Below are 22,160 nucleotides of genomic sequence, written 5' to 3' on the forward strand. Positions count from 1 at the left end.
ATGGCACTGAAAGAAGAGAGTCAAGAACTGAATGAAACTCAAGAAAAGCATCAAAACGAAAAACAGTATGATTTCAAAACGGAGGAAGAATCGATTAGTTCCTCACAAACTGCAAAAGACTTTCTTACCAAAAAAAGCTCAAATTACACCAAGTACAAACCTTCATTGCTACAGTAGAGTTCAGAGTTACGCCTCACGAAAAATGTGGACAAATTTTTAGTCATAAAGGAAGCCTTGCAATGCACATGAAATTTCACATTGAAAAGAAACCTTCAATATGCCCTCAGTGTGGAAAGAGTTTTACACGGAAACAATATCTTAATGTCCATATGACAGTTCACACCGGAGAAAAACCTTACACTTGCAAACTGTGTGGGAAGAGTTTCAGACAGAAAAGTACACTTGACGCCCACATAAAACGCCACACTGGAGAGAGACCTTGCACCTGCAAACTGTGTGGGAAGAGTTTCTCGAAAGAGTATTTTAAGATTCACATGAAAATTCACACTGAAAAGAAACCATTAATATGCTTTCAGTGTGGAAAGAGTTTTACAGAAAAAAAACTATTTAAAGATCACATGAGAATTCACGGGAGAGAGACCTTTTACCTGCAAACTGTGTGGGAAGAGTTTCTCACGTAAAGACAGCCTTAAGGTTCACTCGAGGATTCACACGGGAGAGAAGCCTTTTACATGTGTTCAGTGTGGAAAGGGTTTTACACAGAAAAGCATACTTACTTGCCACATTAGACTCCACACTGGAGAGAAGCCTTTCACCTGCCCTCAATGTGGAAAGAGTTTTAGGATTAAAAGAAACCTACAGGATCACATAAGAAGCCACACCGGGGAGAATCCGTTCACATGCGATCAGTGTGGAAGGACTTTCAGATATAAAGAAAACCTTAATTATCACATCAGTACTCACTCAAGAGAAATCAGGTTTAAATGTCATCAATGTGAAAGAAGTTTCACAGACACGAATCACCTCCAGGAACATGTTAAAATTCACATCGGAGAAAAGCCTTTCATGTGCCATCACTGTGGGAAGAGTTGCTCAAAAAGAGATCACCTCAGAGATCACGTGAGAAGTCACACTGGAGAGAAGCCTTTCACCTGTGATCAGTGTGGAAAGAGTTTCAGTGCTAAACGGACCCTAAAGACTCACGTATGGATTCACACCGGAGAGAGACCTTACAGGTGTCCTCGGTGTGAGAAGACTTTCAGAAGCCAAAGCAGCATGAAACGTCATTCGCAAACTCATTCTGGAAAGAAAGAGTGAATTTGTGCAATCTATCTAGAAGACGATTTCGTTGTGTTCAATGTGAGAAAAAAAGTTTGATTTTGCCATCGCAAATAAATATATGTATGAAAAAACAGTACTCTGCTTATGTCTTTGGTTAAAGCAGGGGGACCAAACCAGCACCCGGCGATTGACTGTCTTGCAAAGTTTAGCTCCAACTCTAATCAAATACACCTGTTTTTAGTTTTCAAGTGATACTGAAGACCTTAACTGGAGCTAAACTTTGCAGGACAGTCGATCACCAGGAGCAGGGTTGGGCACTCCTGGGTTAACGGATAATGCTTTACAATAAGGTGTTATTCATAAACATTAGTCAAATGCATTAGCTGAACAATGAGCAATTTTTTCAGCATTTATTAATTCTCATTAAAGCTGCAGTCCTTAATTTTTGCCATCTATGTTTGAAAACCAGGTGTTGCAGTGTCTTGCAGAATTTATGGGTTGTACTGCAACGTGACTCCAGCACGTATGAATCTAATGTTTTGAGGTGAATCTGTCAGTCACCGCTCCGGTGTGAATCCTGTACTTAATAATCATAGACTCTAAACTATGTTTTGGAATATATTACCCAAATAAGAATTTTCACCCGATATTGTCATCTGAACAAGTAAGTCTTCCATGCTTTGTTCCGACTAAGGAAAAAAGCATTCTAAATCCAACTGATGGTGATTTAATCTAATGATCAGTTAGCTAATATCACATCAACAATCTCCCTAACTCTGTTCGGGAAGCAAACACACTCTGCCAGTTTAAATCTAGATTAAAGACACATCTTAGCCTACACATAACACCCCAACATATTTTTATTATTCAAATCCGTTAAAGGATTTTTAGGCTGCATTACTTAGATTTGCTGGAACCGGGAACACTACTCCTAAAATACGATGTACTTGTGACATCGTAAAAAGAATGGCATCTACGCTAATATTAGTCCTGTCTCTTTCTCAATCTGCTTTCACAGTTTGTATCCAGACTAGATGGTGGATCAGCACCCAGAGATTATGTTCATCAGAGACCAGAAAACCTAGATGCACCCGTGGACAGATCACCAGATCCTGATGCACACACACACACACACACTAAGTCATTTACACTACCTGACACAGCTGCGTTTAAAATTGAACTGGAAGTTAAGTGCTGGGCGTCCGGTCAGAGGAGAACTGACCCCAACTGAGTCTGGTTTCTCCCAAGGTTTTTTTTAACAAATTGGTCACTCTCATCATTATACATCCCTGTAATTGTACTCTTCTACCTTATACTGTACAGTGCTTTGATGCAACCTGTGTTGTTAAAAGCGCTATATAAATAAAAATGATTGATTGATTGATTGATTGATTGATCAAACAGAATTAATTTGGATTTCTGTGAATTCTTGAGGCCCAAAAGGAGGAGACGCTAGAACCAATGCAAAGTTCGACGCAGACTAAAAAGGGCTCAAAGATTTGCTCCATTTGAGAAGTTAGAAATCTGAAAATGATTTAATTTGCCTGGAAAAGCAAACAAACATTCCCAACTTTGAGCCAACTGCATGAGAGGAAGCTGTTTTCAGAAGGTGACTAAGAGCACTGGAAATATCTGAAGATGGCGGAAGATGAGCTTGTGATGCTGAAACTGAGCATGTGCAGAGAGTGGTAAAAAAAAAGCACAGGTCTTTTGCATTTGCACGATGTAACGTTCTGAAAAAGTATTACTGTGGCTGAAGTGTGTTACGAGAGAACAGGGACACCATGAGTTGGAAAGCATGTGAATTTGTTGGAAACTTGTTCTCTGAATGGACACTTGAAAATCAACACAGTATAAATCAGTCAAGACTGTAACAAGTTTATTGAAGAATGAGAGTAAAGCCATTATGAGTTGATCCCTGTGTCTGTGATTGATGGAGCTCTTTTTCGAGCTGGAGGCAGAACTGACGTGTGGAATCCAAAATAACTGCACACCGTTGCCTGGAATACTTTTAGGCACTTCGACAAATATGCATATAATGGTATTCCATATTATCATGTTGTTATTTGTGTGTGTTCCTATTGTTTAGTGTAGCTTACAGTCTTTTTATTTCATGTTCTGCAAAATAATGTCTGGGATGAGCAGGGTAGTAAAGTTTGACTTTACAATACAGAACACACAGCATGACTACAAACACACACATGCTCATATTCATGCTCACAGTTTGGGTGGGGAATGTTGAGTTTGACTAAAAGTCCAAAGTCTAGTGTTTGCTACTAGTTCCTAAGATTGGAACTCAAGAGAATTCATCAAAGCAAATAGTTAGCTTATCATCTATAGTACTTCTGAAATTTTGCAGCATTTAGTGAGAAATTAAGATTTGTTTGCATTAAATGAGCCGAAGGCCCAATGGGCTTGTCTGAGGAAATACAGGTGCTTCTAATTGGACTACAGGAAACAGATGTCACAGTTATTCAGACGCCATGGACTTCAGGACTTCCACTCTTATGCTACATGATTGTGTCATCATGTAGTTTTGTACGACATATTACCATCCATGTCGTATTTGTCAAGAGTTATGGTTCTGAAAAGAACTATTACACCTAAGTAAATCTAGGCAAAGACACAGAATAAGATATATGTGCCTGTAACTTTTTCAAGTTGCATGACTGCAAGATGGAGCTTATGTTATTACACATAGGCTATAGAATGGATTTTAGGAGGATTAAATTTGTACTATGTGAGAGTCATTAAAACTATCAAATGGGGGATTGTTGTATTGCAAATTTATAAAGGTTAAACACAGATTCCAATATAACAGTATAAGCTAAATGTGTATTGTGATTTACATTCTAAGAGCAGGAAGCCGAAGCCCTGAGACAGTAATCTTTTGTCTTTCAGTTCTTGAATATCTGGTAGGTGTCCTAAATCAAGTGTGAATGCTAATCCTAAGGTACAACTGTGTCTCTCAAAAATGAGAGACAATTTTATTAGCAAAACAAAACAACCATAACGAGAAAATAACACAGAAGACCCCCCAAAACAATAAAAGTACTCCAGTCTCCAGTACAATAAAAATTCATCTATTAGAACATTTTATAGGCGTTTCCGATTAACTGCGTACATAACTGAGCAAACGTAAAAAACGTATCCATTAAACGCATGTTTTACTGATTTCCTGAAAAGAAAATGTAAAAACAGTAGACCCCACTGGGCTCAGTCAAGGAAAAAATGTACACGCACATTTAAAATACTTGGAAAACGGCTTTGTTAACGTAATAGTAAAATGTATTGGCGGTTGTTATTAACAGAACTCCAACTTGTGACACGTGTCCTTTGGAGTTTTACCAGGAAAGAGATTGTGCAGAATCATATCCCGATATTTCTCTGCTCGCTGAAAGCACATATTTTTAATGGCGTCTACGAATTTGGAACAGACTTGCTTTATCTTCTGTAAAAGAATAGGAAAAATGAACAGAATAGAACTTCAAAAATCAATTTCTGTTACTCTAACTAGTCAAGATGTTCTTTTTATTGCCACGTTTTTATTCTTTTTAAATCATTTTCAAATCATATAAAATTTTTATTTTTTTTTACATTACACAATTGTCTTGTGCATTGTCTCTCACAAATGTAATGAAAGTGATGTTAATATTTCTCACCGTTATCTTGTAATACTCATTTGTTGTAATGCTTTAACTTTACACCAGAATAAGATTTTTTACGAATTGTTTTATCGACTTGTCATTGTAATTTGGTAAACGTCAGGATGATCTGTATGTTAGCTCTGTCATCTTTTTCGTGGATCATCGGTTGAATCCGTTTCATGGCTATTTGGCGCACGCAACAGAGGATGATGTTTGACAGAAATTGCTGAAAAAAAAACAGAAAAATTACATTCAGTGATTTGAACGATATCTCGTAAATGACGTACCAGTAGACAAATTCCAGAGTTGTCCGTCAAACTTTCTAAACTTTCAGAACGTGAAGGACTCTCTGGATCCCGTCGGACAGAAAGAGATCCATTTTCGCTGGCTTTTCAGGACACAAACATTTCAATTTAAGTGTTTCTAAAGATCTCGCGACAGCACAGGATATAAAAACACAGACCTGATGATATTTTTAGGAATATTACAATATCTTACCTGAGCAAGAGATCAGAAAAATAAAATATACGATTGGTAACATGGTTTCAGATGCCGTTAAAATCAAGTACTTTGCTCACCAGCTCTCTCTCTCTCTATCTTCTTATCTAAAAAAAAGCCACAAGAACCGTAAGTGTCACAGAGCTGAGAAAACCTGTGACAAAGTCGTAACAGAGTATGAAAGTTCACAAAGTCACTGTAATGTTAGGATGACAATTCTTGCGTATGCGACAGTGTTTAGATTAGATGACGATTATAAATGAAGAGTAGCTTAAGGTAGAGCTGGTTATGTTCTTATCGAATTGTGATTAAGTCATTATTTCATATTAATTCAATTTTTTGACAACAGAAAAATATCAATTAAAACCGCTTTATTGAGAATTCAGCTGCATTGAACTAGAATATGGTCACAGAGAGGCAAACAAACATAATAATAAATGTACATTTTACATGTTCAGAAAAAGTGAGCTGCCCTGTGGTGGGAAAAGGTCAACAGGCTTGTCTAAAGTAATGAGAACTTGGTATTTCTATGTAATAAACATGAACAAGTTCTTTGAAAAATCTATGACCTATACAACATGTCCAGTCTTCATGCTCTGTTAACAATATGGTTTCACTAATAATAAACATATTGCATACATCAAGTTGATTTATCAGTGTTTTATTATTTCTGTACAAAAACAACTGAGAAATTAATGACGTTCTTCAATCATTTTTGGGACATTTTTACATTTAAACAGAAACAAAACAAATGATTGATGAGACACTACACACACACGCTGGTTTCCATGTTTTATAGGCACTCTCCATATCTGTAACGGTTTTTCTACTGTACAAACTGTATTTTCTATTGCCCTACACCAACCCTACACCTAAACCTACCCCTTACAGAAAAAAAAAATGTTTCTATTTTGTTTCTATTACTTTCTAGGTCAAACTTTGGTACAGATCTTTGTGGGGACATAATGTGACATTTCTTCAGTTATTTCAGTGACAGAAGTTGAGCTGTAGTATGAAGACACTCATAACATCTCACTGTTCTTCAACACAGTTTCACTGATGATCCAGGATAAACAGTAAACCCAGGACAGAGTGTCTGAGTGAATGTGGTCTGGACTGTGTGGATGAGTCTCATTGTGTCAGAGACGCTGAAGAAGGACAGAGTTCCTGCGCTCTCATCCACATACACTCCTATTCTAGAAATATTATCATCATACTCTCCTGTTCTTCTTCTTCTTCTGCTGATGATGGGTTTCACAGAGAGACCAGTCTCTATGGTATTGTGTCTGAATGAGTATCTGTGAGGAGAACAGATCAAACTCCAGGACTGAATATTACGTCCAAACACACACTTCACCCACCTCTCTTCCTGCTGATGCTCTTATATGACACTGATATACACACATGTCCTTTCCACTCAGTCTCCCAGTAACAGCGTCCACACACACTCTCTCTACACAACACCTGAGGCACACAATCAAATCTGTCTGGATGATCAGGATACAGCTGTTTCTCTCTCACCCACATCACCTCTCTGTTCTCCTCAGACAGACTGAGTTTAGTGTGTGCTGTGTTTGGATCCAGCGTGAAAAAACACACCCCTGAACACAAGAACAGAGACATTAATAACACCACAATGATCACTACAGTGTGTATGTGTGTGTGTGTAGACGTACATTTCTTCAGTCCTTCTGTAATCCTGGATTCTCCTCCATGATCAACACTAGAAAAGACACATAGAATCAGTCAACAACAAACTGTTGCTATGGTACTCATTGTGGTGAGTGTTAATATGTAGTGACTAGGATGTTCTGGATCGTTGCTACGCATTTAAAGTGGAAGTGACTTGTGGCCAGGTATGGTGAGCCATACTTATTATAATTTGTGCGCTGCATTTAACCCATCATAAGTGAACACACACAACAGTAAACACACACAATGGGGGTCTGTGCCTTGCTCAAGGGTCTCAACTCAATCATGGTCCAAAACGCAGCAGCCAGAGTCCTTACTAGAACTAGGAAGTATGATCACATTAGCCCGGTTCTGTCAACACTGCACTGGCTCCTATCAAACATCGGATAGATTTTAAAATCTTATTAATTACCTATAAAGCCCTGAATGGTTTAGCTCCTCAATACTTGAGTGAACTCTTATCATATTATAGTCCTGCCCGTCCGCTGCATTCTCAAAACTCTGGCCATTTGATAATACCTAGAATATCAAAATCAACTGCATGGCGGCAGATCCTTTTCCTATCTAGCACCTAAACTCTGGAACAATCTCCCTAACTCTGTTCAGACACACTCTGCCAGTTTAAATCCAGATTAAAGACACATCTTTTTAACTTAGCCTACACATACTTTTTATTATTCAAATCCGTTAAAGGATTTTTAGGCTGCATTACTTAAATTTGCTGGAACCGGGAACACTACTCCTAAAATATGATGTCATTGTGACTTCGTAAAAAGAATGGCATCTACGCTAATATTGGTCCTGTCTCTTTCTCAATCTGTTTTCACAGTTTGTATCCAGACTAGATGGTGGATCAGCACACAGAGATTATGTTCATCAGAGACCAGAAAACCTAGATGTGCAGATCACCAGATCCTGATGCACACACACACACACACACACACACACACACTCATTTACACTATCTGACACAGCTGCGTTTAAAATTTAACTGGAAGTTAAGTGCTGGGCGTCCGGTCAGAGGAGAACTGACCCCAACTGAGTCTGGTTTCTCCCAAGGTTTTTTTTTTCTCCATTCTGTATGCATGGGGTTTTGTTTCCTTGCCGCTGTGGCCTCTGGCTTGCTTGGTTGGGACACTTAACTTCTAGTGATTTAACGTTGAATTGATTATAGAGACCGTCTCTGCATTTAATAAGAAATTGGTCACTCTCGTCATTATACATCCCTGTCATTGTACTCTTCTACATTATACTGTACAGTGCTTTGATGCAACCTGTGTTGTTAAAAGTGCTATATAAATAAAAATGATTGAAATGATTGATGGTATTGAAGGTGGAGAGAGCACTAGTTATTCACTTAATTAATTTAAATGCTGCTTCATTCTGGAGGGAAGTAAATAGTACTATATATAGTTCATTGAATCATTACGCTTGTTCTATTGAACCAAATCATCATCAAAAGACAGATCGGTAAATGTGTGACATCAAAGTACAGCAAGCGCTATAGAGCAAATGACCATGCATGCTTTTATACAGCTTTTGTGATTCAGTGTACCAGACAATTCACCCAACAAATGTGCATTAAGAATTTAAATGCCACTGTGTGTTACATGGAGACAAACAATTCTGTATTGTCTTTATGTTTTTGTGCAAAACAGACAACATTGTGTCTAAAATAACACAAAATTGTGTAAAGAGGTGAATCAAAACCTGTAAATGCAATAAGACTAATCTGAGAAGGGATATCCAAAGGAACAAAAGGACTTCAAAAAGAGAGTAAACAAAATTCAGATAAAATTATGTATAAGGTCAGTACTACAATTGGAAACCCAATAAATATCAGTGGTTTTTAAAGAGACGCAAAGAAAAGGCCGAACGACCAGGGCCTCTGGATTCCATTCTGCAGGAAAAGGGGGACCCTTACAATTGTTAAAAGGTAAAAAAAGTGAAATGTTGTCTAAAATTACTTTCACGTTTGCACTCTTGAATTTAAAGGACATACTCCATCACACAGTAAGTTATCACACATATTTGTTATCAATCAGCTGTATGAAATGTCAGATAACTCATGTAGGACTGGGTGCTGAGCAAGTGTGTTAAATGTGTTAATAATTGTTACGCATTATTTTTCATATAGTGCTCTGCAAAAGTCTTAGGCCACTAGAATATTGCTTGCTCAAGAAGTCTGACAACAGTCAGTGCTGCACACAGATCTGATCTGATTATCATCAGTCTGTCTGCAATAACTTGAAGAAACAACTGAACAAACTAAGAAAGACTAAACTGTGGAGAACAACGTCTCCAAGATGCTTACCTGCAACGCTACAGCACTGTTTAAAGTATTTTCTACTGACACACTACTACATATAAAAATAACTTTTTTAGCTGGTGAAAATACTAGTGGACTAAGATTCCTGCTAGACATACTTCAGTTTGTCCAATGAGCAGGTTGAGTCCTCTAGTTTTTCAGAGAGCAGCTTCAATCCTGAATCTCCAGGATGATTGTAGCTCAGATCCAGCTCTCTCAGGTGTGAGGGGTTTGAAGTCAGAGCTGAGGACACATAACCACAGCCTTTCTCTGTCACCATACAGCCAGACAATCTGAAAACACAGCAGTAGTCCACATGACAATGAGACATCTCTTTCACACATGTATATCTATTTGAGCCATTAATTATTCCTACATGATCATGTCTTAAGGTCAATGTTAAAAATAAATGTATATAAAATGCCATGTACACATAGTAAATTATATGATGGAAATGGCTGACCAGTGGAGTTGTGTTACTGCAAAAACATTAGTTAAATCCATTTGATGTTATTTTCTACATTTTCTATTGAAAATTTGAAATTGCCTTTAGTCTGAAAAACATTGTTTCTGAAAAAGATGATATGTGATACCTATTGGATATGGGAGGAATATTATCTTTTCCTGTTACAACTACACTCATCCAAGCCCTTAATCTCAAAATACAACTCCAGTGCTGGAAGTCTCATCATCATCTCATGCCTGTTATTTTTAGGCGACATTCACCCATGTCCTGGACCTAAAGGAGAAGTCTCTCCTGGTTTTAACAAAGGGAGAGTTTTGGATTCCAGAACCCTGTTGTACAAGGTCCAGATATAGCTTTAGATATAAATAGCATGGCTAAAGATATATATTACCTTTTTATGGATAATGGGTGGTGAGGTGCGTTGTCTTTGTAAACACACTAGCTTATGATGGTAAAGAAAATGGATGTGTAACAGTATATTGGTTCACAGCAGTATAATGTTTCTGCTTTTTTGTTAATCAAACAACGAAACACTTGTTTTTTTCTTATCGCTAAATCAGTTGTAGATTTGACATTTTTCAAGATTATGCAGTGATGTTTTGCATTTGATTAATTGAAAGCATTTACCTCAGAATCTCCAGATGACAGTTTGGACTCTTCAGTCCTTCAGAGAGCAGCTTCACTCCTGAATCCTGCAGGTCATTGTTACTCAGGTCCAGCTCTCTCAGGATGTTTGAGTTTAAGGATTGTAAAACTGAAGACAAACTTTCACAAGACTGAGCAGTGAGACTGCTTCCATATAGCCTTTGTAAAGAACAAAACATATTGAACTTAAAAGTAAATTGCCTTACTTTATATTTTGAATTTATGTTTCCGTAATTAAAACTCAAACTCAGATACAACAGGTTGAAAAAGAAACAGAGGCCGGTCTGAATAAAATACAAATCTCTGTACAAAATAAATTGTAAGTAAAATGATTCCTTATAGTCCTGTCATAGTCTTAATTTAGCAATACACAAGCTCAATTCAAAATACAAAATCACAGTCTAGTTGTATAATTTTTCTTAATTTTAAAAAACTGAATTATGTTTAACATTGCTTTGACTGTCAATCTGTTTGTATTTTTCAATTCCAGATGCATGGCAGACATTTAAAACATCATTGGAAAGAATTCATGACACACTTCAAGACACAAATCTGGCTCATTCTTTAAATGCCCAAATCTTCATCATGTCTGACAAGTGCAAGGTCATCCTCCAGCTTCTCAGCATCTTTCAGAGCAGACATATAGACCACAAAGATTATATATGAGAGAGAATTTCTTTTTTTTTTTTGTCTGGAATATTTGCAACTTTGCTTTGTTGCCAATAAGAAGCTTCAGTGTGAAGCATTATAACTGGTTCTCCCATTTGCATAATACTTTGAGAACCTTGAACATCTGTTTGCTATTAAGACTCAGATTCTTGACACGGTCACACCAAGCATACAGCAATGAAGAGGATAAACTCAAGAAGTCCATTGCAGATGAGAAACTAAAAATATATTTCAGAGCTTTTGTGCAAGTTCGTATAATTGTTGTAGTGCAACCTTTTATCATTTCTCTACAAAAGGTACAGTACTACATAGTAATGATGTATACATGTTATTTTTGGTTTTGTGGTCCAGGGTCACAAATAAATAAACATAGAGCTGGTCTGGATAATTATAAAAAAAATTACAATTTACAATTTTTACAATTTCATAAACATGCATTACTTATGTGTTTTATCGAAAGCATTTACCTCAGAATCTCCAGATGACAGTTTGGACTCTTCAGTCCTTCAGAGAGCAGCTTCACTCCAGAATCCTGCAGGCCATTGTTACTCAGGTCCAGCTCTTTCAGGATGTTTGAGATTGAGGATTGTAAAATTGAAGACAAACTTTCACAAGACTGAGCAGTGAGTTTGCATCCACATAGCCTGTGTAAAGAACAAGACAAAGAATTAGATTGGGAAAAAAGTAAATGGCCTTCCTTTAGATTTTGAATGTATGTTTCAGTAATTAAAATTTTCAAATGTTTTGTATGCAAATAGGAACGGGGCCCTATACATTACATCTAGATCAGCCTTGAGTTTTCTTTTTTGTTGCGATGCTTGCTGCTGCAAAATGGTGCCCCATATGTCAACATGGATTGACAAGCACGGATGAGAAGCATGTAAGAACATGTAAGACGCAGATGCAGACAAAGGGAGGAGTTTTTGCAGCAGGAAAAAGACAACAGTCATTCTCAGATGCATAATTTTTTTTGGCAAGAAGACGATTGCCATGGTAATAAACACTGTTCCCAACAACAGTTGGCATGTCTGCACTTAATGCCTATCTCATATATTTAAAGTATTTTAGGGGCCCTTGGCTTTTGGGGCCCAAGGCAATCGCCTACCTTTGCATAAAGTCTAATTTTGAACTGCTAATCCAATCTGAATGATTTAAAAAGACTGGATATTGGGTATTCAAAGGCTCCATAGTATACTTGATTACATTATCACACAGTGAGCACTTTATAATGGAACATTTTATACTTTTAAAATTAAAGAGTAATTTTAGAGAAATTTTTATTTAGCGTTACATGAAGTGAAGTTATCGGTTTTCTCTTTTTATAAATTACAGAGCACAGTGATTTCTGAGGTCATGTAAGGAGGAGGCGGAAGCCGATTGCGATTCCATTTGCGGATGTTTTATTTGAAACACACACACAGATGAGGATGGTCGAAAACAAGCAAGGGTTGGCAACAGTAATATCAGTCCGGAAGGCAAACATACACAAAGGGATATCCGTGGGCAAAAGTCGAGTGAAGGCAAAAGTCGATAACAAAGTTCAGTAGTAATCGGTTACCGTAACAAACAAGGATGATCCGTGAAGCCGTGGAGTCAATGAAGCAAGCAATAGTCATACACAAGTAGTCAGTGGAACAATGGAAACGGCAGTAAGGCAGACAGGCTGGCAATGCTTCGCCCTGAGCACATGGACGCTAAATAGCCCTAACCCGGAAGTAGTAGCAGAGGGCGCGGCTCGGGTCAGTACTCGGAGAGGGCTCCCTCTGCTGGCTGGATGTTACATAACCCCCCCCTCAAGGAGCGACTCCTGGAGCTCTTTGTGGACGTCCTCGTGGGCGTCCCTGTGGTTGTGGTTGGTCCTGGGCAGATTCTCGTGGTTGGTTTCGTGGTTGGTTTCGTGGGCGTCCCCGTGGTCGTGGTTGGTCCTTGGTGAATCTCGTGGTTGGTTTCGTGGGCGTCCCCGTGGTCGTGGTTGGTCCTGGGCAGAATCTCGTGGTTGGTTTCATGGGCGTCCCCGTGGTCGTGGTTGGTCCTGGACAGAATCTCGTGGTTGATTTCATGGGCGTCCCCGTGGTCATGGTTGGTCCTGGGCAGTTTCTCGTGATTGGTTTCGTGGACGTCCCCGTGGTCGTGGTTGGTCCTTGGTGACGCCGACAGAGGGAGGAGCCATGGAGAGAGCGGCCTTCGACTCCATGGGACCGACCGATGGCGGCGGGGCCGGTGGTCGAGGAGACTGAGGCGGAGGCGGAGAGCCGAAGAGCCAGGGTGACACTGAGGCGCTGGAGGTCCTAGGCGACACCGCGGGCTTCGGCGACTGATGCGGAGACGGGGACGAGAAGGACGCGGCGAAGCCAGAGCGACAGAGGACTGAGGTGGAGCCGGGGGGAGGGAGGAGCCTGACAGAGCCGGAGGGATGGAGGGACGAGGCGAAGCTGGAGGAGTGGAATCCTGAGGCGACGGATGGTCGACGACCGACCAAGGCGTAGCCGGAAAGACGATGGAGCCTGGTGGAGCTGGTGGACTGACGGAGCACGGTGGAGAGGAGTGAGCTAGAAGCCCAGGGGAGCCGATGGGTCCACAAGCCGAGGTGGGAGTCTGGGACTCGGAGGCAGGACGACGGCGAGGATCCTTCAGCCACAGCGGCGATGGAGACTGGCAGACCCATGGCGGCGAGCTCCAGGTGGAGGGCAGAGGATGAGTGCAGGGGCTGCTGGGATCCATCGTCGCGTGTGGCAAGGTGGGTGGGTGGGTTAACTTGAGGCGTGGGCACGAGGCGCGGGCGAGGCTTGGCACGCGGAGGCTTGCACGGCGCGGGCACTGGAGGCTTGGCACGCAGGAGGCACTGGAGGCTTGGCACGAGGCGCGGGCACTGGGCAGGCGGCCATCTTGGGAAGCGGCTGGGCAGGCGGCCATCTTGGGAAGCGGCGCTGGGCAGGCGGCCATCTTGGGAAGCGGCGCTGGGCAGGCGGCCATCTTGGGAAGCGGCTCTGGGCTGGGCAGGCGGCCATCTTGGGAAGGGCGCTGGGCAGGCGGCCATCTTGGGAAGCGGCGCTGGGCAGAAGAGCGGCCATCTTGGGCATCGGCTCTAGGAAGAAGGCGAAGTCTGCTGGAGAAGACGTAATAGGTGGTAGATTCCGAATGTACCGGGTGAGGTGTTCGTTCGCTGACTGCAGTTGATTCAATTGGGACTGGTAACCTTTCAATAGCACCTCCTGGTATGTCCTCACTTGTTGCACGTGTGTTACATCCGCTGGAGTCTGGCTGAAGTATTCTGTAAGGAGGAGGCGGAAGCCGATTGCGATTCCATTTGCGGATGTTTTATTTGAAACACACACACAGATGAGGATGGTGAAAACAAGCAAGGGTTGGCAACAGTAATATCAGTCCGGAAGGCAAACATACACAAAGGGATATCCGTGGGCAAAGTCGAGTGAAGGCAAAAGTCGATAACAAAGTTCAGTAGTAATCGGTTACCGTAACAAACAAGGATGATCCGTGAAGCCGTGAGTCAATGAAGCAAGCAATAGTCATACACAAGTAGTCAGTGGAACAATGGAAACGGCAGTAAGGCAGACAGGCTGGCAATACTTAGAGCCCTGAGCACATGGTGCTCTACGCTAAATAGCCCTAACCCGGAAGTAGTAGCAGAGGCGCGGCTCGGGTCAGTACTGGGAGAGGGCTCCCTCTGCTGGCTGGATGTTACAGGTCAGAAAAATAATACATATTTTTTGGCTTTGGCGTCTTTTTACTGCAAAACACCACAATGAATGGCACAAGTATTGTCACAAATTTTGAAAAAAAAAAAATTCAGCAATGAAGCAAAATTCTGGAGGGACTGACCACACAAAGACCTCCTCAACTGGTTTAGTGATTTACCTACAACTCCCCTGTTCACAGGCAGAAATCGAATTCTTAGATCTTTACATTTTGTTAATTTTATTAAAAACATATAATACATTGGGGTGGTCTTCAGTGTTACTTACCAAACTGATCTGTATTCTTTAACCACAGGTAACAGATACTGAAGAATTTCATCTCCTGTATGTTGTTGTCCAATAAATTCTTTTAGATCAAAAATATCCATCTTCTGCTCTGATGTCAGCAACACATAAACCAGAGCTGACCACTGTGAAGAGGAGAGTTTGGTTTCTCTTATTTCTCCATATTTCAGAAAACCCTGGATCTCCTGCATCAGTGAATCATCACCCAGTTCATTCAAACAGTGAAACAGATTGATGGATTTCTCTGAAGAGTAATTCTCCCTGATCTTCTTTTTGATGAACTGAACTGTTTCCTCTTTGTTGTAAGAGCAGCTTCCTGTCTGTGTCAGTAGTTTTCTTAAGAGAGTCTGATTGGACTCCACTGAGAGACCCAGAAGAAACCGCAGGAAAAGATCCAGATGTCCATTCTTACTCTTTAGAGCCTCATTCACAGCTCTCTGATGCAGCTTAGATAACGGTCTAAATATGTGTAAGACATTAAAGAAAGAATTTTGTTTGATTTGGCCAAACACATTTATCTTCTTTATTGTTAAGGAGAGGTGTGCATGTAGAGCTGCTAGATGTTCCTGAAGGCTCAGATGAACAAAGCAGAAGACTTTCCCCTGAAACAAGCCCAGCTCCTCTCTGAAGATCTGAGTGCACAGTCCTGAGTAAACTGTTGCTTCTGTCTCATCAATGTCACACTCTCTCAGGTCTTCATCATAGAAGATCAGGTTTCCTTTCATAAGCTGCTGAAAAGCCAGTTTCCCCAGTTTGAGGATCATGTCTTCATCTGTCACGTTCTTCTCATAGTCTTTCTCATGTTTGATGTTGGTCTGAAGGATCAGGAAGTGTGTGTACATTTGAGTGAGGGTCTTAGGAATCTCTCCAGTCTCTGCTCGACTCAAGATCTTCTCAAGAACAGTGGCTGAGATGCAGCAGAAGATTGGGATGTGACACATGATGAAGAGGCTCCTGGAGGACTTCAGGTGTGAGATGATCCTGTCGGCCAGACTCTGATCACTGATCCTCTTCCTGAAGTATTCCTCCTTCTGTGTCTCATTGAAGCCTCGTACCTCTGTCACTCGATGGATGCACTCAGAAGGGACGAGATCAGCTGCTGCTGGTCTGGAGGTGATCCAGATGAGAGCAGAGGGAAGCAGATTCCCCACAATCAGGTTCATCAGCAGCACATCCACTGAGGCTGACTCAGATATATTACACAGTTTCACTTTACTCTTGAAGTCCAGAGACAGACGACACTCGTCCAGACCATCAAAGATGAACAACACTTTATATTCATCGCTGGATATTTTCATTTCTTTAGTTTCAGGGAAGAAGACGTGAAGAAGATCTGAAAGACTGAGTGTTTTGTCCTTCATCAAGTTGATTTCTCTGAAAGGAAGTGGAAATATGAGCTGGACGTCCTGATTCTCTTTCCCTTCGGCCCAGTCCAGGATGAACTTCTGCACAGAGACTGTTTTTCCAATGCCAGCGACTCCCTTTGTCAGCACAGTTCTGATGTCTTTGTCTTGTCCAGGTAAAGGTCTGAAGATGTCACTGCATTTGATGGCTGTGTCCTCTGTTGCTTCTCTCCTGGATTGTGTCTCAATCTGTCTCACCTCATGCTCATTATTGATCTCTCCTCTCTCACTCTCTGTGATGTAGAGCTCTGTGTAGATCTCATTCAGCAGTGTTGGGTTTCTCTGCGTCGCTGTTCCCTCACACAGACACTTAAACTTCTTCAGCAGATTTGATCTAAATGTGTTGAGGACTTCATGACTGTAAGATAAAAATCAATAAGCATAATTCATAAGCATAATTCATAACATCTTCAAATCATATCTCTTACAGAAATGTTCTACCTGAGAACAGGCCATATATCTCGTCTCTTAAAATCTAAAGACTGAATGAAAGATGTCTCTCTCTTCATAGACACACAGCTGGACTCTGCTTCTGATCTCTTCTGATGAATTGAACTAAAACAGAGAACTATTCAACTTAATCACAGTAGGTAACAAATCAGCTATTTATTATTATCAAATTCATAAAGAACAATTAATAATTATTTTATACAAAGTATGACAAATGACAAAAAAAATTAAATTTGATCATGTATGATAATATAAATTGTATAGTTCATATTGTTCACTTCATATAAGTGTCATACCTGAGTCCAGGCTGTAAATCTTCACTCTTCAACAACAGTGGCGGATCCATAGACCAGTCACTCTTCACAGACACACAGCTGGGCTCTGCTTCTGATCTCTTCTGATGAACTGAACTAAAACAGAACAAATTTATATTCTCTTATTTCTACAAGAGAAAAGCTTCATTGTGTTCCTTAAAGTACCTGCAGCCTGGAATATAATCTTCATCTCCAGATGTTTGTGTTTCATTCATGATGGATTTGAACAGTTTGATCTCCAACACTGACTCTAGATGGAAATGACAATCACAAAAACTATGGTAACTAATTAAACATCTTAAAATGTAAAAATGTTTAACATAACGATTTATAAGCTGTTCATCAACTCTGTATATTTACAGTCCATGTACATGGTGGCCAACTGATTTTCTTTTTTAAATTAAAAATCCAAAGGTATTCCAGAGGTATGTAGAACACATATTCTGGCAATGCTCAAAGATGAATAGTTTTATAGAAGCTGTATAAGAAGTATTTTTGCTCTTTATGTTCCGAATTCATTCAAAGTTCTTTTTTTTCTGGGAGATATCCTAAAGAAGTTTAAAAGCACCTACGAAACACAAATGGTTAAAAATAAAAACAGTCAAGGAAATGGAAAGACTCTTAGATTGCAAAAACAAATCTTTAAGCACAAATGGAGCAAATGCAAAAAAAGCTTTCTCCTATACAAAATAGCTGTTTTTATATCGTTTAAGGGGAAAGTATGGCTGTTGTTTCACTGATACAGTATATATATATATATATATATATATATATATATATATATATATATATATGGTATCACTATTATTATTATTATTTATTTATTTTTACGTTCTTACGTTCTATTATATTTTAAATTTTATAATTTTTGGTCTTATATAAATATGTTTATGTTCTCCTTGTAGTCTCTCTTAAAAAAATCAATACAAATTAAGTAACAAAAAAAAAGATATATATATATATATATATATATATATATATATATATATAGTGACGAGTTGGCTGCCCCTCCTCGTTATAGTCATCATCACCCCGTCCTTTATTCTTGCCGCCCTTCACCAGGCTCCCGGCCCAGAGTAGGTGTGTTCGAGAGAGGAGGCGTGGTATTAGTCAGGTCTGGCGGCGTGTGGCGAGGCACACCTGAAGGAATTTAGCCTTGTTACCGTCGCTGTTAAATACCCAGCGCCTCTCCTCGAGAGACCAGTTTCTTTCCCGTGTCCTCGTGGGTCCAGGAAGGGTGCGTGAAGGAGCTCGCCCCGCCGCTAGAGAAGCGCGCGTCGTGGGACCACGTAGTCCAGGCGATGACCCGTATAGTCAGGCGGCGGCCGCGCCGTGCACGGCTGATGGGCCAGGATGCCGAGCCGTTGATCCCCTTTATCTCTGACGACCGGAGGAAAGAAGCGACGGAGATGCCGCGGAAGAAGCCGCCGCCCCTCGCGCCCGAACAGAGAGGGAGCGAGTGCGCCGCCGGACTCCGCCCCTTACCTGGACCCTGCCCCCTTGGAACACTACCTGACCTGGCACTTCCCCTGCAGCACAACGAGGGCACCATTTCCCTCTTTTATTTGGACACTTTCTCCCTGGACACTTTTTATTTGATATTTATTTTGTTCAATAAAAAGCCTCTCGAGGCCTGACGCCACGCCCACTGTGTCTGTTGTTGGCTCCTCCGTCACAATATATACACATTTTAAAAAAAAATGTTTATAGCACATTAGAGTGAATCCTGTTTGTTCATATTTGAATGTTTCATGATTAAGACAGTATTTAATCTTTACTTACATTAATAAGGAAGTGTCTTTCTGCTCCACAGCTGAAGACTTGCTTTGATCAAAACGTTCAGGTTCTAGACAACTTCTGAAAATGTCTTTGCTTTCCCTTAATGTTCACTTATCTTGCTACATGAGCTAATGAAAAAGATTCATGATCTTCTTTTCAAAAGTGAGAAAAGTATTCCTACGATCAAGTGTAAACATCACAAACTTTCTTTCACTTGCATTTTGTCAGCAAAGTTGTAAAACCTGTTTGGAGCACCGCAAGGCTACAGTATCCACCCACTTTCAGATGCAACCCAATGAGAAGTTTGTCATTTTCCAAATAAATTCTATTAAACAGTCATAATTATACATGGCTTATCTCACTGGAGAGCTTAATTAATTTATTTCAAAAATATATTTAACGCTTTTAACGTTTTGATGGTCAATTCTGGGTATTTTTTACATTTTCCCTCTTTCTATTGGTGCAAATCACACGCTGTAAAAATTGTTGCTCGGTCATTCAATGTTAAGTTTAGGACCTTCGTGAAAATAGTTATAGAACATCAGTTAGTCTTTAAAAAGTATATATCGGATGACTCAAATTAACCTTAATCCATAACAACTACAAATGAAGCCTGACACTAATGTTGTACTTCTGCTTGCTTTAGATGTGATCATTGAACTAGAGATTCCAAACACATCTCTCCAGAGAAACACTCATGCAGTAGATTTCTACCGTGTCTGACACAGTAGATGCACAAAGTGCTGAGAGGATTATGCAACCAGGCATTCAAACTTTAAAAAAACTGGAAACCTGACAGACCGGACAGACAAGAACTTTCCCATCAGTAAGTTCAGGGAAATAAAAGGAGAAGACTGAGTAATTCATTCAGTAAATAAACCCAGAAACATTTACAGTTCCATTCCACATCAGTCTGTGTTACTGGTGGGCTCTGCAGTGCTTGAATATCAAATTGTAATTTCAGATTCTCAAGCATTACTTTTGTCTCTGGGCCTGTTTAAAATTAAGATGGCAGGTCCTTTTATCATACCCATCTCGTACAGGGTAATGCTCCAAGAAGGCACTGTGAAAATGTAAGATTTAATCTTATTTTTGGTGCTGTTCAACTGGATTATCACCACTTTTGTTCCTTGTCACAAACACAGAAATACCATGTTCCCTCTTGAAATGTTCAGTTAAACTTTTGTATTTTAAAAGGTGGGTGGCTTTAAAAATGTATAATTACATTTAAAGTGTGTACATAAATGTATAATACAGAATAAATGTTTCAGGATAAGAACAGAATTTAAAACAGAATTTTAAAACAGAATGCCAGGGCTATCATCTTTAATATCAAGCAACGTTAAACGAAACAACCTGAACACTCTTCTAAACTTGGTTGAACAGATGAGGAAAAGGATGTTTAATGTCAGGGACATATTTATATAGCGCTTTTAATAACACAGTTTGCATCAAAGCACTGTACAGTATAATGTAGAAGAGTAAAGGGATGTATAATGACCAGAGTGACCAATTTCTTATTAATTCAACGTTAAATCACTAGAAGTTAAGTGTCCCCAACCAATTAAGCCAGAGGCGACAGCGCAAGAAACAAAACCCCATCCATACAGAATGGAGAAAAAAAAACCTTGGGAGAAACCAGACTCAGTTGGGGTCAGTTCTCCTCTGACCGGACGCCCAGCACTTAACTTCCAGTTCAATTTTAAAGCGCAGCTGTGTCAGGTAGTGTAAATGACTTAGTGTGTGTGTGTGTGTGTGCATCAGGATCTGGTGATTGGTCCACGGTGCATCTAGGTTTTCTGGTCTCTGATGAACATAATCTCTGTGTGCTGATCCACCATCTAGTCTGGATACAAACTGTGAAAACAGATTGAGAAAGAGACAGGACTAATATTAGCGTAGATGCCATTCTTTTTACGATGTCACAAGTACAACGTATTTTAGGAGTAGTGTTCCCGGTTCCAGCAAATCTAAGTAGTCCACCTGTCACTGGCCGAAGCGACTCCAAATTAGCTTGTCCATCGTAAAATGAAGCCTCCAATCTCCTCTGAGTGAAACCTGCCATGAGAGGAGGTCCGCTGTATGATTGAGGTCAATTGGGATGTGAACGGCATGCAGAGACCTGAGTCTGTGCTGGCTCCATAATAATATGCAAGGGGTGAGGACACCACCCCGGTGGTTGACACCGCACGCTCGTCACACATGGTACCTGAGCCTGTCTTGAATGCAGGGACTCGGCAGAACTAGTCTGGCTAAATCCCAATTCAGGATTAAATTCATGTTGATACAAAACATCAAATTAAAGCTTAATCTCAGAGTAAAAATACATAGAATTGCATAAAGTATGGAGACACACAGCACACTACGGGCAGATCTAGCTACAGAAAACTCCTGTCATGTTTTGTCACTTTTCATATATACACAGACCAGACAAAGAAATCTTAAGATCAGTTACCATAAAAGACCTTTTGGTATTTAGATTCCCGTGCTCAAGGCCACACCTGGCTTGATATAGATCAACATTCTCATAGCCTTAAAAAAGGACACACACCCTCCTCAGCAGAAAGTTTTTAATCTCTCATACTACTTTCACAACTGTGAATTTGAGACAGATTTTCCCATCACACTGGGACCTCTAAAATGACAATTTAAATAAATTGGCTCCTTCCCTGGTCTCTTGGGCCAAACTCTGAGTGGGGCTTAAGGAGATGACCTCTGTCCAGTGTTGCAGTTTTCCTGCACAATTGGGCTATTTTGAAAATGCAGTCACAGGAAAAATCACAAAGGTGCAGGTTGTGTTTTTTGGGGGACTTTTATCAAGTACCGTGGCCACAAAAAGATTAGTTTGTAGACAAAGAAAATTTAAAGTGGAACAGTTTATAAGTGGAATGAATACTTGGCAACATCTGCTGCTGCATGTAAGTGAACGTGTGTGTCTACAACCGATTTGTAATACAACGTAGCATTACAAATCAAGCGTTATGTAAGTTATGACAGCGTTCTTGGTTATGCCGACATTTGCCAGTTGTAGAAGCATCTGTTGGTC

At 40.2% G+C, this 22,160-nt stretch overlaps 2 protein-coding genes across 2 annotated transcripts; one reads left to right on the top strand and one right to left on the bottom strand.

Annotated features, from left to right (window-relative positions):
• The first annotated feature begins 228 nt into the window (after positions 1–228).
• Positions 229–1,278, top strand: LOC122342305 (oocyte zinc finger protein XlCOF6-like). The gene is given in 2 exon segments (XM_043236100.1): positions 229–589; positions 591–1,278. Coding segments are annotated over 2 exon segments (1,038 nt in total). The 5' UTR covers positions 229–239.
• Positions 1,279–6,167: 4,889 nt separating this feature from the next.
• Positions 6,168–19,332, bottom strand: LOC122342306 (NACHT, LRR and PYD domains-containing protein 3-like). Its single transcript, XM_043236101.1, is given in 11 exon segments — positions 6,168–6,755; positions 6,758–6,988; positions 7,064–7,110; positions 9,507–9,664; positions 10,504–10,657; positions 11,635–11,811; positions 15,151–16,929; positions 17,013–17,126; positions 17,318–17,431; positions 17,501–17,585; positions 19,118–19,332. Coding segments are annotated over 10 exon segments (3,150 nt in total). The 5' UTR covers positions 17,551–17,585; positions 19,118–19,332; the 3' UTR covers positions 6,168–6,429.
• Between the last annotated feature and the right edge of the window lie 2,828 nt (positions 19,333–22,160).

Source organism: Puntigrus tetrazona, chromosome 4 (genome assembly GCF_018831695.1).
Source record: "Puntigrus tetrazona isolate hp1 chromosome 4, ASM1883169v1, whole genome shotgun sequence".
NCBI classification, from domain to species: domain Eukaryota; kingdom Metazoa; phylum Chordata; class Actinopteri; order Cypriniformes; family Cyprinidae; genus Puntigrus; species Puntigrus tetrazona.